We start from the raw sequence: 15967 nt of genomic DNA, 5'->3' as shown, positions 1-15967 counted from the left end.
TTGGTCCATAATGAAATTCCACGCCCTTGATGATCTACTTAATCCACAAAGTCGTCAAATTACACACGAGTTTTTGTTTCAAAGTTTTCTCACGGCTTGCATGTTTGTTAATAAATCCATTAAATGTGTATCATGTGTCATGACTTGCACAGCAAATTGATTCGTTGGGCTGGGTGGCTTGTTTCTTGTTTCTTGTTTTATATTTCCTGATGAACTACAGATACATACACAATGCTTGGTGCATACACAATATACGAACATGTGTATGTACATAAGCTGTACGCCTTGACTTTACACCAAAAAATATTGTTTTGTTAATAACTAAAAACAATAAAATTCTACATCTCACGTCTACATTAATATTCTCGATATGAAGAGATGTTGTTTGACGTAGTAAATGACGAATTTTGATTTCCAATCTAAATTTTTATCATTGCTTGTTATGGAATTAAGATTAAAAACTTTCAGCCGCTGATATTCCTATTATTTGTTAATCGATTCTTGACAGATACGTACTTTGGTCATATCGTTTAACCTATTTCATAATCTTGAACCAATAGCAAAAAGCGGTGACGAAAGCTGAAATGCTTACGCAGAAGAGAAATGCATAAGCTAATCTAAACTTGTAAACTAGCACATGATATGATAACACATTTTACACGTTTTCTCACTTTCATCGTAGGAATCCCGTCATTCGAAATAAAAACAATTTATCAATAAAGTTTTCGTGAAAAGAAATACTTGCGCATGTATGTACATACTAATGAACATTTACGAAGTGACATCTAAAATTGACATCTAACCTGCAAAAATTTTAGAAAATATCATTAAATGTAACTAAGATGTGTATAAAAACCCTTAAAGACACATGTTGTTATACATATATGAATGGGCAGTACACCCTGGAATAAATAATTTTTTGTTGGGGTAGTTAATTGGATCGTATTCTTAGCCAAAGCGTTCAGATATTGTATGGTGATGAAAACAAGAACCAGTTCTCCCTGAATGCAACAGATTCAAGAGCAATGCCAATAAGTCCACGTTCCTGAATCATCATGGGGGAAAAATGTGATAGGTATATTCAATTTCGGCTGGATTTTGGAATTGTCCATGACTGGAATAAGTGAGGAAGGAAACTTATGTACTACATACATATACAAAGCGTGTTATCCTACTTTGTTGGCATCTTGTATCAGTATTATTCATCATCCATTGTTGTATGAATTTTCAGCAACGCGAACCGGTCGGAGTACCTCTGCATAAGCAATTTCTGTAAACGCTAACTGGCCCAGTTGTGGTATGAGTAGTATGTATGTATATACTGCATCAATTACTTGAGTCTGCAGCTACTTTACTACGCTAGTATTCAATATTTTGCCACCTCTTTCTCAACCACGAGCTTATTATGACGTCTTGATGATAGCATGGAAAAACTTGTACTCTGCAGATTTTACACCAAGCTTGTGCACATTTTGTGTCCGCATACTCATGGAAGGTAGTCTCTGGAAGACTAGGATTCAGAATGTATTGAAGCTTGAGACTGAGTTCCATTTTCTGGAGAGTTTGCTAACAGTGTGACAGATCTAAAGTTAATAGAACCCAAGCCATTAGCTGTCATTGTATTATTTATTTAGTTCCAAAAAAATTGCAAAGTTTCAAAAGTGTGACTTCAGCTATTTCATTGCAAAAATTGCATTTAATTATTCATTCTTTGTCTTAATTGTAGTGTGTTAAAGTTAAAAACAATAATGGATTTTGGACGTATTGAACGGTAAGTACTGTTTGCAATTTATATCCTACATATGCACGAATGATCCGAGAGAGAGAGGGGGGAAATTGACACTAGATTTTGTCAATTAGAGGGGGCCATATCAGTTTGGGAATACCCAGCACAAATCCTGGAACGGGAGCCAAGGGATCACTCGGTATTGCACCCGGTGTCCTGGTAAAGGATGCCAAAAAAGCTTACGGGAATAGACCTCCTATCCTACTGGATTACAATATGACCGTACCTAGAGGAACGATGTAGGCTTTCACTTATTAATTAATTTGTCATTAATTATAAATCAGACGTTCCTGAACTAGCATGACATTCATGGTTTAGATATGGGCTCCTCGGCAGCAGTGGATGTGGAAAAACAACAATACTTTCGGTATAGTGTGCAATATCTTGCATTGTCATAAATGTATTGTTGAAACGGTGCATGCAAAAACACATAATTTTTACTGGGAATTTAGTGCATTGTGGGCCTTCGTAAACTTGACGAAGGAAAAATTTTAGTTTGTGGTGCCAAACCTGGGACAAGAGAAAGTGGAATACCCGGTAATTAAAATACCTGGTAAAACCCAGATCATACCGTTGGGAACAACATACTCATAAATTAATTCGTCCAGGGCCTCGAGTGGGTTATATGCCTCAGGACATTTCATTGTATTCCTACATGACCATCAAGGAGATCCTGCAATACTACGGCAGGATATACGGGATGACCCAAGAGAACATTGAACAACGCCTGGGGTATTTGTCGGGCTTACTAGAATTACCTGAAGCTTCACGAATTATTGCGACGTTGAGGTTCGTTGTACACCTTACCAGTAATTTAAGCATACCCAATAATAACATCATAATATTCATGAATAGCGGGGGACAACAGCGCCGTACTAGCCTAGCTGTAGCTTTAGTACACCAGCCAGAATTATTAATCTTAGGTAACGTATTGACCATGAATATCAGATCCAAACGTAAATAGTATTGAGTTTTACCATTTCAATTTAAATTTCTTCCATTTCCGGTCTCAACAGATGAACCTACGGTAAGTACACTTAATCAGGCTATTTAATGCACCTCTACTCCTAACACGCTCACATCAATATTTTGAATCACAAGATTTTTAATCGTACGCTATTCATCCAATGCTAAAATCCCATTCCTATTTTTAAAAAATTGTAGGTGGGAGTGGATCCGATGCTCCGCGAGTCTATTTGGGAGCATCTCTCCAACCTTGTGAGAACCAAGAAAACAACGGTGATAGGTGCGATTTCAATTCATCATTACAGCATAAACATATATTTAAGTACAATTTTTTACATTTCAAGTTACAACCCACTATATCGAAGAAACGAGAACAGCGCATACGGCAAGTTTGATAAGAAATATCAATATTTAGACAACTCATAATATTTTTATTGGAATTTGAGTTGAAGGTCAAATTATGCTCATCTTATGCAACGTGAATAATTTGCACCTTTAGGTTGGACTTATGAGAAATGGCCGATTGCTAACAGGCTAGTTGGTTATGATTTTTGCATAGTTATGACATGATTCCAATATTTTTATATTTTTATGCATACAGAGAAAGCTCCAAATGCGTTACTAATAGAATATCAAGCCGATCTGCTTGAGGTGATTATTTGCATATTTAAAAAAACATTTTCACTGCACCTAGTAAATTAGGCGTTACGGGTCAATATTCTTTATGGAATATTTTAGGACATTGTCCTAAAACTTTGTCGAAAAGACGAACTAAATCTACCCAGTACTGTGGGAGACCCAACCAATGAAGTTTCCCAAGCATTGCAAGAAATTTCCTTCTACACGGGGAACAAAAACTTGACGGTCAGAGGAGGCCACAAGCCCGACCCTTCCATCACTGGGGACAGAAGTCCTATCGTCGGACTAAAATTTAAGAGGAGGTTCACAGAGGAGAACATGACGGGAAACAACAGAGGGAGGAGTTTAAAACGCCAACAATCTGTAGCAGAATTTGTGCAGGTAAATTTATAATTTGTTCTCACGAAGCTATTTCAATCTGTACTCTATTAAACCATAACTTTGCTGTATAGGAAGCCGCGCAAGATTACTTTTACTCTAGGTACTCATTTACTTGTATTACTTACTCTTTTCTTTATTGATATGTTTGCATATAAATATATCTATTTAAATGAAATAATTATATATAATTAAATAGGGGTGACCGAATCAGGGCTCTCATTCATAGAAATTACATTACATTATTTCGAAACTACATGTGAGTATGACAATTACTTTATTGAAATGAGCCAAGTCGAAAAATTTGTACGTAATGGGGAATTTGTACCCTGTGGAAATAGGTTCGCCGTGATGGTTATGTGCATTCCTGCCATCCAGATCATTGTAATAAACTTAATTATTGGTAATGAGCCAAAGCACATGAGTGTCGGTTTAGTGAATCATGAAATTGGTCAAGTCAATGAAACGGGGGGAATGGCTTGTCCGTATTCTGCCGGATGTTTGGCAAGCGGTGCTGGGTGTAAGTACGTATCCTCTTTACCAGAAGAACAAGTCATAATGGTAAGAAAAGTTTACTTTATTTATTTATACTCAAATAGATTATATAAATCCCCTGAATTAAAGCATATTCCATTTGTAGTCCAATTTTGATTCAGAAGAGGATGGTCTTTTTGCAATAAAAAGCGGCAAAATTTGGGGTTACTTATCAATCCCAGAAAATTTTACAGAGTATTTGCGTCTTCGAGGTCTTCACAGAAATTTTGCAGATGAAGAAACGATTACAGGCTCAACAATTTCTATCAAGATGGATATGTCGAGTAAGTTGATAATTAAATGTGGCAAATATGTATGTACATAGGTATGGACGCATGTATCATATTTTAAATAAACTGCTGCTACGGATAGACTTCCTCGCTGGTTCTTTGTTGGTTCGAATATTTTATGAAAATTATCAAAAGTTTATCCAAAATATTGCAATGGATTGCCAACAAAGTGCTGCTGTTGCTGAACTCCCACTGCATGTAAGTTGGTACTTTTTGGAATTTGCTTTTTGTGTCATATGATGCTGACTTTTTCTTTTAGTATCGACCGATTTATGGCGATTTAGAGACCGGCTTTAAAGAATTCATCGGACCTGCTGCCTTAATAGTAATTTTATACTTTGTGCCATTGGCTTCAGGAGGGATAGCATATATTCAGGATAAGAAACAAGGTAATATTCAAGATAAGAGACATAGATATGTCCCTGATTAGTGTAAGAGTTAATTATATCTTGGGTTGTAAATATATGCATTTAGGCACGCTGGACAGATCTATGGTGGCAGGAGTGACCGCGTTCGATGTAATCGCAGCATTCATGGTCACCGAAGGAAGTTTGGTCGTCTTTCAAGTTGTGCTTTCATTCATCATCATGGTTTTTGGTTTTGGTCTCACGATACAGGGTTCATCCATTCTATTCTTTTTCCTTCTTCTACTGAATGGGATCTCAGGTTTGTCGCTTGGTAAGTATGATCTATTTCATTTTCGGCTTATGCAAAAATGTCATTTCCAATTAGTCATTTAACTAATTATTAATTTAGGATTTCTTATTGCAATGCTTGTAAATGAGGAAATGGAGGCCGTGATAATTACCCTTGGCCTTTACACCCCAATTCTAATTTTATCAGGGTAATCATTGTGATTTTTTATAATAATAATGATTTGCGAAATTTTAATCAACTAACTGTAATTATTGATTGCATTAAAAATCAGAATTATTTGGCCCTTGGAAGGGACAGCTTTCGGGGTTAAAGTGTTATCTCACTGTCTTCCCTCAACTTATCCCACGGAAGCAATCCGGTATGTACATGCTTAATTTGTTTATATCATATACATATGTACTGTGCCTGAGCAACTCTGTGACCAGCAGAAACAGAGAGGGGTCAAAGCAAAAAAGGTTTGTGGGGTAACACATTCCAAAAAATTTGAAACTTTGTCACAATTTTAAAAAACATTAATAGATAATTTATTTTCCTATAAAATTTTTCGATATTTGTGACCTCTGTGAACTGTGATTAACAGTTAATACCCAATACCTTGTCTATGGTGGGAATACCTTGTTTATCTGCACGATAAGTTGATGCGGTTTTCATCAATGCATTTCTAATTCCCCTGGACGTTGTAATTTCGAATGTGGTGGTCGTGGGACACACCCCCTGAGCTAGGGTGTAGTATTATTTCTTTGTGGATATGTCGTATGGGCGTTATACATTCGATAAGACCATGTTAACCCGGTGGGTGTGCCGAAAGTCCGTTCCCAGCCACATTTAGGGTTTTGGAGAAATGTGAGACAATACTATAAATGACCAGGAAACATGACGGGAGACATTTCTGAAGGGGTGTGGCGACCTCCCATAGTTAGAGTAATGGAAGATAATGCACCGCTTTATTAAATTTTACATTAATTCATTTTTTTGGAACGTGTTACCTCACAAACCTTTATTGCTTTGGCCCATCTCTGTATATAAAATGTACATAAAATGCCTATTATAAAAATTAATTACTTTTCTACTACGTCGTCTGCAGATCAATCGTTAATCGCGGGTGGGGCATTTCCTCGAGTCATGTCTGGCCTGGGTTCGCCATGCTGTTCGGCTGGTGTGTCCTTTCCTGGATTTTGACTGCGATAGCTCACAGACGACAAAACAAGTAGCGTGTGGTATTTAGTTAGGTAGTTAATTACTCGTAAAGTTTTTGCATTTTAATTAAAAAAGATTATAATAGTTCCTATTTGTAATGCATTGTACATTTATTAGTTAAATCTTGTCAATAAAAGCTATTGGTAATACGATGAATTATTATGATTATGTAATTTCCAGACAATCTAACTGATCACTCCAGACTAGTCCAGACATACGCATACATATCAAATACCATCTTTGGTAATTCTCATACTTAATCACAGGAACGGATTAGCCGTGCTGTCGACGAACTCAAAATAGGGTAATCGGACAAATGTCTTATATTTATTTGACGCATGTAAATATGTAAATTGGCATCCAACCACTAAAGCCGTTCACTTTCACTTGGACATTTCATTTGACAACATCAAAACATTTTTCAACGTAATCATGAAGTTTGTAAAGTATTCATTTTTCTGCGTTGTTTTATTTTCCCCTTTTCTCGTGAAATGCATGCCAGAGTTAAACCGAATCCCAGAAACATATTGGCAAAATGGTCGATCATATCGGAGCAATTTTACGATATCCATTCTGCCAAATAAAACCACAACTAGAAAACCATACTCTACTTTTCTCATACATAATGCAGCCAACAAGACAACTAACAAACCCAGTAATCCACCCTCACTAATAGATCCAGTAGATTGGGAAATGAGCGAAATAAGCGATTTTAAACTAGATTTATCAACCACTCCGAAAGTGTCGACAACGACCAAGCCGTCCACATCCACTCACGCAACTAGTGAAAGAACCACATCAACGACGTAAGCGGTTTCTCACGCGTTTCTTTTAAATTGAATTCCTTCTAATTCAACTTATTGTAAAAGAATTAGCGACAATTCATCCGGAGATTTTCTCCTCCTTCAACATTTTCCAATCAATGTGAACAACTTTTCTATAAAAACTTCTCAAGACGAGCTTGACCATGTTGAAGAAACATTCACGTATCAAGGTTATTTAGCTGCAAAATTATGGTTACTTAATATCAATCGACCTTTCATTACTCACATTTATCAATATATCAATTCTGACAGTCAAGCGACAAAATAAGAATAAACTGGTTGCCGACCAAGACATTCTTAAAAAATCGGTAAGTGTCAAATTATTGCGAAACAAATAATAAAAAACATGCGCATCATATTATATAAAGCAATCAACAACTTAGTCTAATGATTGGTTTACGAGAATGACGTGTCCGTTTTTCGTCGCATTTTGGACTTGGACCAATTGTGTGCCTACAAATTAATTTTATAATTCTAAGCATGGTATAGGTATGTATGTATGTTCCTTGTTTTTAATTGTTTTGCTCTTCCAGGAATTGTTGCAATTATTGAGAGGGGATAAAAACCAAGAAGAGAGAACGGCCATAAACAACAAGGTGGACGAAGCAAGCAAAAAAGTTGATGAACTGGAAATTAGAGTAAGAATACGATGCATTATTCTTTAATGACGTTAGGAGTCAGACAACTTACGCAAGCATTATATTTTATGATGAAACCAAAAATCTGAGACTTGACTGACTGATGTACGAAATGAGTTCCAGTTCTGTATGCTTGTTTCTGGATAGTACGTTTGCCGTTTCTTATTGATTTTTAACCTGTGATTGGATTGCGTTCAGATGGGGGCATTCTTACAACACCTTTTGGAAGTAGAGTCCAACGTTATCAGCGGGCATGTAACAACAAATGCTACAATTAAGGAGATGCAAACTAAGGTATATAATCATTACCAATGAAATGCAAATACAAAGACACAAAATTTGCATACCAATACTAATAAACTATCATAGCATGCGTTTAATTGAGCCATGCAAATAAATTCGGTCAAAACGAACGCGGAAATTTTCTTGCATGATATCAACAAAACAAAAATGATTTATTTGTGATACTTTTTAAGTGTTTTTTCCATATTGTTGATTATACAGGTTGGAATGATCAGTGAAAATTACAGGCTTAATGAGAATGCTACTCAGGATATTCGCAACACCTTCGCTGCGGACAAAAGTCGTTTCGAAGGCCAGGTAAGTTTTTGCGTTGTTGATAAACGGAATAGAATAATAAAACATGTTACGCAAAATAGACGTTCGTACAAATCGTAGACTGCTGCGATTGTAAGAATAATTTAATAATAATCTAGATCAACTCTTTGTCTATGCACTTGAGAAACTTGTATAACACGACCGGAGAAAAAATTCTGAACGTATCTTCATCCGTGAAGAGGCTCAATTCATCGGTCCGTTCCTGAATGGTTTAAAATTGAAATGGTTTTCAACTTAATTGTTCGAATAATTATGATTATTAGTGGTTTTATTATGCTCAGGTTGAAAATATTTCCCACGACATTCGAATGAACGAGATGAAGATTAGGTTCAATCAAAAGGCGTTAACAACTCTGGACAAGAACGTTCAATCCAATAATGAGCAGGCAATCATTTTAATAACTTATTACGTCAAGCTAATTTTGCTTTACTAGAAACAATCTGATAGTAATATTAATACCCTTTTCTGCCTCATTATTATTATATGCAGATCCTGGACTTGACTAGTTCAGGTATTTCTATCACTCACGCTTTGTTTCATGTGTTTTTACATTACATTTTACCTGCATGTTCATACTGACAAAACGAAAAATTGTTTTTCAATTTTTATTTCAAAGTCGGTCCCAAGTGGGTGGAACAGAGTAAGTAAAGTAAATGTCTTATATTAGTGATGTGTTGCAATATACATAACGAATAGATTCATCCATATGTAGCCACTGGATGCGGAGGCATTCTAATAGGCGACGCTGGGCTTTTATCCTACAAATTTCGACAACCATATCTCAACAATGAGCGTTGTATTTGGACGATTCGTGCCAATCGAAGGCAACGAGTGATGCTTCAAGTGCTCGAGGATGGATTCCAGAATACCAGTAACAGTGATTTCATAACAGTCACAGAATTCACCGAAGAAATGACTCTGGTTACGAGTTCTAGAATGTATATGCAATTAATAAGTAGTTACTTATGGCATGTGTGATGATGCCAATCCACTTAAACCAGATTCTTCCATGCAGAGAACAAGGCAACCGAGCCGTCCACACGTTCCGAGGTCCACTGCTTTTTGTCAGCTTTTTCTCCGATAGTACAACTCATGGAAATGGGTTCACGCTGACCTTTCATGGGCACGGCAACTACTCGGCTGGGGATTCCCTCAACTCCATTCGATATCGTCATTCCCATTGGAAAGATCCAGTCGGACATGTCAACCACCCTGAAGAGAAGAATGCTTTGTACCAGCCCAACGAGATTTCCACCTTTGTAGTCAGCCCCAGTTCTTCCCTACTACGCGTGAACATTAGATACACGGACATGGAGAAGGAGGAAAACTGCGAATATGATTCCGTCAGTTTTTACGGAAGCGTGAAATCGTCGTATGCCTTGGCCAAAAAGTATGTGCATTATCACTTAATGATTTATTTTTAGTGGTTTTATATTAAAGAGTAAAAAAATCTTGCAGATACTGCGATCAGCAAAAATCATACAGTGGAGAATCACTACAGAGTGCAGATGGCACTTTTATAGTAATTTTCCGTTCCGATAGCTCAACCCAATTTAAAGGATTTCAATTTTCTTGGTAATCTTCAAATCACGTTTTATCACAAGAAGTAAACTTGATTTATTAGCTTTTTTGTACCCCACATATTTATAATTTACTTTGAAGATGATTTTCACAGAGGCTAATTTAATGTATGTACATATACATACATTGTTTATAGAGAGATTCGCTCATACATTTAACAATAAAGAATATGCGTCTGAATGATAATAAAATGAATATAGGAACATTACGTAAAGTAGCAGAAGCTCATTTCTTGGCGATAGTTCTGTGAATGACAATTGTTAAAATCCAGTACACGCAAATCCAGGCCAGAGTTGAGGCGAAACCAGGCCATACTCTGATGTGCGTCAACCCCCATCCACGGGTCGTCATTGACCTCATTGATTCACAAGCAAGATTGCTGGAAAAAAAGTTGACAGGGTGAAAGGTAAAGTATTTCAAAGTAAGTATTCTATTCGCTAATTCGTTCTAAACCAAGATTCTATAAACAAGGCCCTGCAAATTGTTCTCATTACTTTACAGTCGCATTGTCTCATTTTGCCCATCTCACTTTGCTCTGTCTCACTTTGCAGTTTCTTACCATAACTGGGCCATTGGGTTAGAGAACCTTGGTTTTATTATATTATTATTATTAAATTATAAAAGACACATACCACGGCACCAACTGTAATTGAAAAATAATGAGTATAATTAAGGTGTGTTTAACAATATCATTAAGTACGTAAATCTATGTAGGCACTTACCAGTGCGACGTACTGCAGAAATATAGGAATGCCTAAAAAACATAAGATAATACAAGTTACATAAAATGAATTCACAAGTTTCCCGTCCTATCAATTGCTCACCTTCAAGGGGCCAGACCATCCCAGCGAGCAACATGTTTGGAAAATAGGTCCCCAATGCCAACAAGACGGCTTGCACTTCTTCCGTGCACATTGTGGATATCATGAACCCTGCGAGCATTTATAATGCAACCATTAGTATTAATTGGGAAATTTTCTAATGTGCAGTCTGTGTATATTATTACCGAGGGACAATCCACTAAAGCCGATGAGGGCAGCCAGTACAAAGGCCCAAAATATGGGCCCATGAACTTGTATGCTAAATACAAGCGTCATGATGATAAAGATCAATGCAGTTTGAATTAGCAGTACTGCTCCTTCAGTTACAAAATAAGCGGCCAAAATTTCAACTGTCTGAACGCCCGCAACAAGAGTACGATCAAGGGTTCCGTTCTTTTTGTCACTGATGTAGGAAACAGCTCCAGAAATGAGTGGAAAGAAGAATAAAATTCTGAAAATTTACCAAAGACATTGAATACAAATTTTGCCATCATGTTAACATCAAGTTTTTCCAAGTAATAGTTTGATTGTATTTGTAACTTACGCCAGAATAGAACTGGGAGCAATAAATTCACGGAAGTTGGTGTTAACAGTTCCATAAACGGGTTCTTGGAACTAAAATATTATAATAAAACTTTGAATGCCGAATTTATCAAATTATGTAAGTGTTATGTCTGCACTTACGTCCAGTGGAATTTTTCCGACTTTTGGATCATAATTGCAAAGTTCAAATAAGCTCATAATGTATTTCTGATAAGTAAAGAAAAATTCTGTCCTAATTGTTTCTGCAATTTGCTTGCCTGCAGGAAAAAATTAAAGCTTTACTCCTCATGCGAATAAATAAATCTAATTTATCATATATTTACGACACGTTCACGTACTTGTCATGTCCATCTCAAAAGATATGAGAGAACCCTCCAGTGTTTCGTTAGAGGGGTCACCCCCACTCAAAACTCGGTCAAAGATAGCTTGCGAATAATTTGCTGGGAATTTAATATATCCCCACAAATCTCCCTTCTGTACCTCAGCAAGAGCCAAATCTTCCGATTCAAAGTTTATCTATGATATTTAAAACATTACGATATAAATAGGGTTTCAGGCATTATGATAATATAACACCTAAATCCATAACCATACATATTTTTAAAGTTAAAATTGAATAATTGAGGCATACCAATGACAGCGTCTTGTTTGGAAGTAAGTCCAAATAATGGCAACTCAGAAATGCTGCAGAAGGTTCATCTCCTTCGCAGTTGAGGTTCAGAGTATAATTAGTGCAGTCCGCATCCATATTCACAACTCCAATTCTCAGATCCGTCGGATCATTTCCGATGGTCAAGCACGTGTTAATCATTTGGAGACAGGGTAGGGCCAAGATAAACAAAAGAAACCTATGCAGAAATTGATGTCTTATAATATTTTTCCAAAACTTAAAGCAGTTCAGCGAACTAAAAACCAGGGTGCCCATAAACTCACTTGACGTTTCTCATGAGCAAAACGGTATTTCTCATGATCAGAGCCCTCAACCGATAGGTGCTCATCCAGAGGTCATCCCTTACATTTTCAATGACGGACTGCTTTCTCTTGTAATACGTGGACCTGGTGGACAACACTGACAGGCTGGACATGGACTTTTGAAGTTTGGCATGAGGATTGGTGGAAGTTCCGTTTTGATTTTGTGAAACGGACAGTCTTCGCTTAGATTGGAATGAAACTTCATCAATCGCTTGAGCAACAACGTCATCAGGCTGTGCCGTGTTTTGCATGACCATGCTGTCATTTTTGCACAGCTTCAGAACAATGTCTTCCAGTAATGTGGCCTGATGCTCGTTTAGAAGGGCTTCTGGCGATTTCTCGGTAAGTAATCGTCCGCCTCGCATCAACCCAACCTGTTAAAATTACCAGTTAAAAATGATCGGCTGCTATTATGTACATACGTACGTTGGACGTATACTGAACTGCTAATTTATGTTTCTTGTAAGTAGCTGGCGATAATTATCCCTGTACACAAACGACGTCATAGAGAATATACGTATGTATGCAACCACTCGTCTCATCTATTTCGCAATAACTTGATTCGCCAAAAAAGTGAAGGGTCACAGAATGTGACCACATGTGAAGTTCATGTCTGAGTCAGCAAGCATTTAGAGTAGCGAGAGAGAGAGAAAGAGGCAAAATGCGACAAAAAATATTTACTTTGTGTGATTGTCTTGCTTCCTCTGAAATAACGCAAAAAGTAAATTAATATTTATTGCGCATGTTTTAATTACATACCATCGACATCGGTTTCTTCTCAATACTTACCTATGTAATGTGTCGTAACTAGAAATTTATTCAAAAACTTGGTTAAAAAATATTTCAAAAAAATTTCTCAACAGGTGAATGTGTGCATTTTGGTATACATATGCTTACTTATGACGGTGGTGCGCTGAGTAGAAACTAATTGGCAAAGGTAGTTCCAGATGCTGCAATTAATCATACAAGATACCAAGATAAGTAATTATGGAGGAAGCATAGGAAAATTGGACTTTTCCACACTTTAGTAATTTCAGTGTATACATATGTATGTAAACTTGGTTAAAGCACTTTATGCTTGTTGGTAAATCCAAGTGGAATTAAAATTGTTAAAATGATTAAAACTAATTATTAAAAATATTTAAAATTTCTCACTTTTCTCTCAATAATGGATCCACACCCACCTAAAATTTAAAAAAATAGGAATGAAATTTTAACATTGAATGCATAACGCACGATTCAAAATCTTGTGATTTAAAATATTACTGTAGGTTCATCTGCTCGGACCGGACCGGAAATTGAAGAAATTCAAATTGAAATAAACTAATTATATTGGCGTTTGAATCAGATATCTTTCGTGAATACGTTACCTAAGATAAGCAGTTGTGGCTCGTGGATCAAGGCGCATGCGAAGGACACTGAACAATAATTTAATTAGTTCTCAATAAAATAATTAATTTAAATTAATCAATTGTGATTTACTCACCTCGCCGCTTTTGCCCTCCGCTATAAATATAAAGAAATGTGTAAATATTAACTAATTATTTGTAATTATGACCTCTGTAGATACACATGTACATAGATTGACAGCTTCATCCATGATAAATATGTTATTGAAAGTAAAGAGTTACTTACGAAAGGGTTCCCACGGTCCGATCACGTTGTGGAAGGTCTAAGAATTTAATAAGGAAGTCTTGTTTTTCCTCTATTTCTGCAGAGGTTAATCCATAAATTATTCCGAAATACTGCAACGCTTCTTTAATGGTGAATTCAGGATAAAGACAAATGTCTTGTGGCATCTGCAATACGTTACTTCTCATTAATGAGGTAAACTTGGGCGAAAATTAAATTTGTAGCTTAATTGCATAACAATCTTACATATCCAACTCTACGTCCGGGCACACCACTTTCCTTGGTTCCAGGCATGGCCCCAAATACGTAAATTTTACCCCCATCAATTTTTCGAAGTCCTACGATACAGGACAATATCGTGGTTTTTCCACATCCCGATGAGCCGAGAAGACTGTAGCTGAAAACGATAATAAAGGGCATGAGCATCAAATGTTTCCAGTTAAATATGCACACATTGAGTATTTGAGCAATAAACAAGTATAAACTTACATGGTCCCTTCTTCCACGGTCATGGAAAAGTTATTGAGGACGGGCTTAGCCTACAAAAAAATATTGCGGTTGCTTGCCATTAATTATCCGACAATTCCCATCATTTCTTATTTTTGGGAAGCCTTCAAATTTTATTACCGCTCCAGAGTAGGTTTTCATTGCGTTTTTCACTGCGACGGCCTTATTGACATGACCTGCGGCTTTGGTGTCGTTCACAATCATATCCGCCGGAGAGACTGTCGTGATGCTGTTTCGCTTCAGTTGGGTCATGTTCAAGTCCTCAGGACTCGAATCGAAACCCGGGTTATCATACCTGAAAGGTTAATAATAATTCACGTGTTGATGCAAGCGTACGTATGTAAATGCGTAAATATTATTGTGTATCGATTCTGAGTATTCCAAATATGGGACAGCGAATACTTACCTCTTCATGGACATTTTGGTTGTTGTAGGTTAAAGACAATTGATTGTGCTAATTTTTATAGTGTAATCCCACACAAGTGTAACTATTGTACGTACATGCACATATATCAACACACAATAATGTGCCAACTTTTAATCTCTGATTTGCTCTGCTAGAAAGGTTCGCTTTCTATTACCCTCACAGTTGTGGCTTATCGCAGTTTAAAAACCAGTGCACACAAAATTAGCCAACTTGAGGTATCAGGATGAATATTAATGATGGAAACAATAATTTCGTCGACAAGTGCATACGAGACGAGAGAGTGAGACGAGAATATGCCTCTGCTGCCGTTCAATTCCAACTACCTCTGAGATTTGCGAGCAGGTATTGCAAATCCTCTACCAATCTAACTACAATTGTCAAGGCTAGCTGCAAATACAAGTTTTTATGCCATGAGCTAAAAGATTTAGATATAAGTTAACAAAGGGAAGGATTTACACGAGCTGGTTTGCTGTACTGAGAATCTGCATCTCACCTTCTTTTCTTCCCCACACAAATCAGAAGCTATAAGACACTGCGATACCTACAGTGGGGAAACCCACGAAGCATTTATAATGATGCATACTTGGATTGGTCACTACTTGTTGGACAGCAAGGGATTCCTTCTACATAATATTCACGGCTTACTGTAAGCACTCAGGTATGTGCGATGATAATTTTCATTCAGTTGTACTCTTTTCTTTTCAGGCGATTAAAAGGAGTTTGATGTAGAAAAGTATTGCCTGTGAATGCCAAACACGTTGAATCAGGTAGAAGAGTGATGTACGTACAATTCAATTATTATTGTGTGAAGAATCGTAAATCCAAACAACATTTTGCCGTTTGTTTCACGAAAGAGCTCGTGATTGATTGTGTAGACATGATGAATACACACATATATGTACATACATACGTAATGTACTTCCATACATGCATGCATGCACTACTTTAATTCCAGC

At 36.8% G+C, this 15967-nt stretch overlaps 3 protein-coding genes across 4 annotated transcripts; 2 read left to right on the top strand and 1 right to left on the bottom strand.

Moving 5' to 3' along the window:
- The first annotated feature begins 1421 nt into the window (after nucleotides 1-1421).
- On the top strand, nucleotides 1422-6603 carry LOC110847997 (ABC transporter G family member 23). The gene is made up of 22 exons (XM_022095082.2): nucleotides 1422-1771; nucleotides 1861-2025; nucleotides 2105-2153; nucleotides 2239-2323; nucleotides 2395-2575; nucleotides 2642-2709; nucleotides 2803-2813; nucleotides 2951-3032; nucleotides 3097-3137; nucleotides 3252-3285; nucleotides 3354-3403; nucleotides 3491-3772; nucleotides 3844-3872; nucleotides 3969-4028; nucleotides 4111-4330; nucleotides 4410-4587; nucleotides 4676-4791; nucleotides 4853-4982; nucleotides 5068-5271; nucleotides 5350-5437; nucleotides 5522-5608; nucleotides 6335-6603. The coding sequence occupies exons 1-22, from the start codon at nucleotides 1749-1751 to the stop codon at nucleotides 6459-6461; spliced, it is 2310 nt and encodes a 769-aa protein (XP_021950774.1). The 5' UTR covers nucleotides 1422-1748; the 3' UTR covers nucleotides 6462-6603.
- Nucleotides 6604-6830: 227 nt separating this feature from the next.
- On the top strand, nucleotides 6831-10315 carry LOC110845903. 2 transcript variants are annotated; one of them, XM_035850177.1, is made up of 13 exons: nucleotides 6831-7253; nucleotides 7323-7441; nucleotides 7524-7579; nucleotides 7805-7909; nucleotides 8108-8203; nucleotides 8414-8509; nucleotides 8626-8721; nucleotides 8809-8913; nucleotides 9018-9039; nucleotides 9145-9168; nucleotides 9241-9466; nucleotides 9544-9918; nucleotides 9987-10315. In XM_035850177.1, exons 1-13 carry the CDS (start codon nucleotides 6880-6882, stop codon nucleotides 10105-10107), a joined length of 1815 nt encoding a protein of 604 aa, XP_035706070.1. In that variant the 5' UTR covers nucleotides 6831-6879; the 3' UTR covers nucleotides 10108-10315. The 2 variants fall into 2 exon arrangements, with proteins under 2 accessions (XP_035706070.1, XP_021948147.1); XM_022092455.2 differs by having other exon boundaries at nucleotides 7317-7441.
- LOC110845902 (ABC transporter G family member 23) lies at nucleotides 10116-15350 on the bottom strand. The gene is made up of 22 exons (XM_022092454.2): nucleotides 14991-15350; nucleotides 14705-14879; nucleotides 14567-14616; nucleotides 14324-14474; nucleotides 14081-14244; nucleotides 13932-13951; nucleotides 13816-13863; nucleotides 13712-13722; nucleotides 13601-13629; nucleotides 13343-13395; nucleotides 13235-13252; nucleotides 13127-13149; nucleotides 12407-12819; nucleotides 12105-12321; nucleotides 11812-11989; nucleotides 11615-11730; nucleotides 11475-11545; nucleotides 11116-11381; nucleotides 10934-11041; nucleotides 10832-10863; nucleotides 10742-10752; nucleotides 10116-10488 (listed from the first exon to the last, which is right to left on the bottom strand). Exons 1-22 carry the CDS (start codon nucleotides 15002-15004, stop codon nucleotides 10335-10337), a joined length of 2322 nt encoding a protein of 773 aa, XP_021948146.1. The 5' UTR covers nucleotides 15005-15350; the 3' UTR covers nucleotides 10116-10334.
- Between the last annotated feature and the right edge of the window lie 617 nt (nucleotides 15351-15967).

Source organism: Folsomia candida, unplaced genomic scaffold, assembly GCF_002217175.1.
Source record: "Folsomia candida strain VU population unplaced genomic scaffold, ASM221717v1 Fcan01_Sc003, whole genome shotgun sequence".
NCBI classification, from domain to species: Eukaryota; Metazoa; Arthropoda; class Collembola; order Entomobryomorpha; family Isotomidae; genus Folsomia; species Folsomia candida.
This window is presented reverse-complemented; position numbering and strand designations above follow the sequence as displayed.

Excerpts from the sequence above, each read along its gene's own strand:
- LOC110847997 (XM_022095082.2), top strand. The coding sequence starts at position 1,749 with ATGGATTTTGGACGTATTGAACG. Across the intron at positions 3,404-3,490 it reads ATCAAGCCGATCTGCTTGAG|GACATTGTCCTAAAACTTTG; the intron begins GTGATTATTTGC and ends GGAATATTTTAG. Across the intron at positions 4,588-4,675 it reads TATCAAGATGGATATGTCGA|ACTTCCTCGCTGGTTCTTTG; the intron begins GTAAGTTGATAA and ends TGCTACGGATAG.
- LOC110845903 (XM_022092455.2), top strand. The coding sequence starts at position 6,880 with ATGAAGTTTGTAAAGTATTCATTTTTCTGCGTTGTTTTATTTTCCCCT. Across the intron at positions 8,722-8,808 it reads TGAAGAGGCTCAATTCATCG|GTTGAAAATATTTCCCACGA; the intron begins GTCCGTTCCTGA and ends TATTATGCTCAG. Across the intron at positions 8,914-9,017 it reads TTCAATCCAATAATGAGCAG|ATCCTGGACTTGACTAGTTC; the intron begins GCAATCATTTTA and ends TATTATATGCAG.
- LOC110845902 (XM_022092454.2), bottom strand. Across the intron at positions 14,475-14,566 it reads ACCGTGGAAGAAGGGACCAT|CTACAGTCTTCTCGGCTCAT; the intron begins GTAAGTTTATAC and ends TATCGTTTTCAG. Across the intron at positions 13,864-13,931 it reads CGGAGGGCAAAAGCGGCGAG|TGTCCTTCGCATGCGCCTTG; the intron begins GTGAGTAAATCA and ends ATTATTGTTCAG.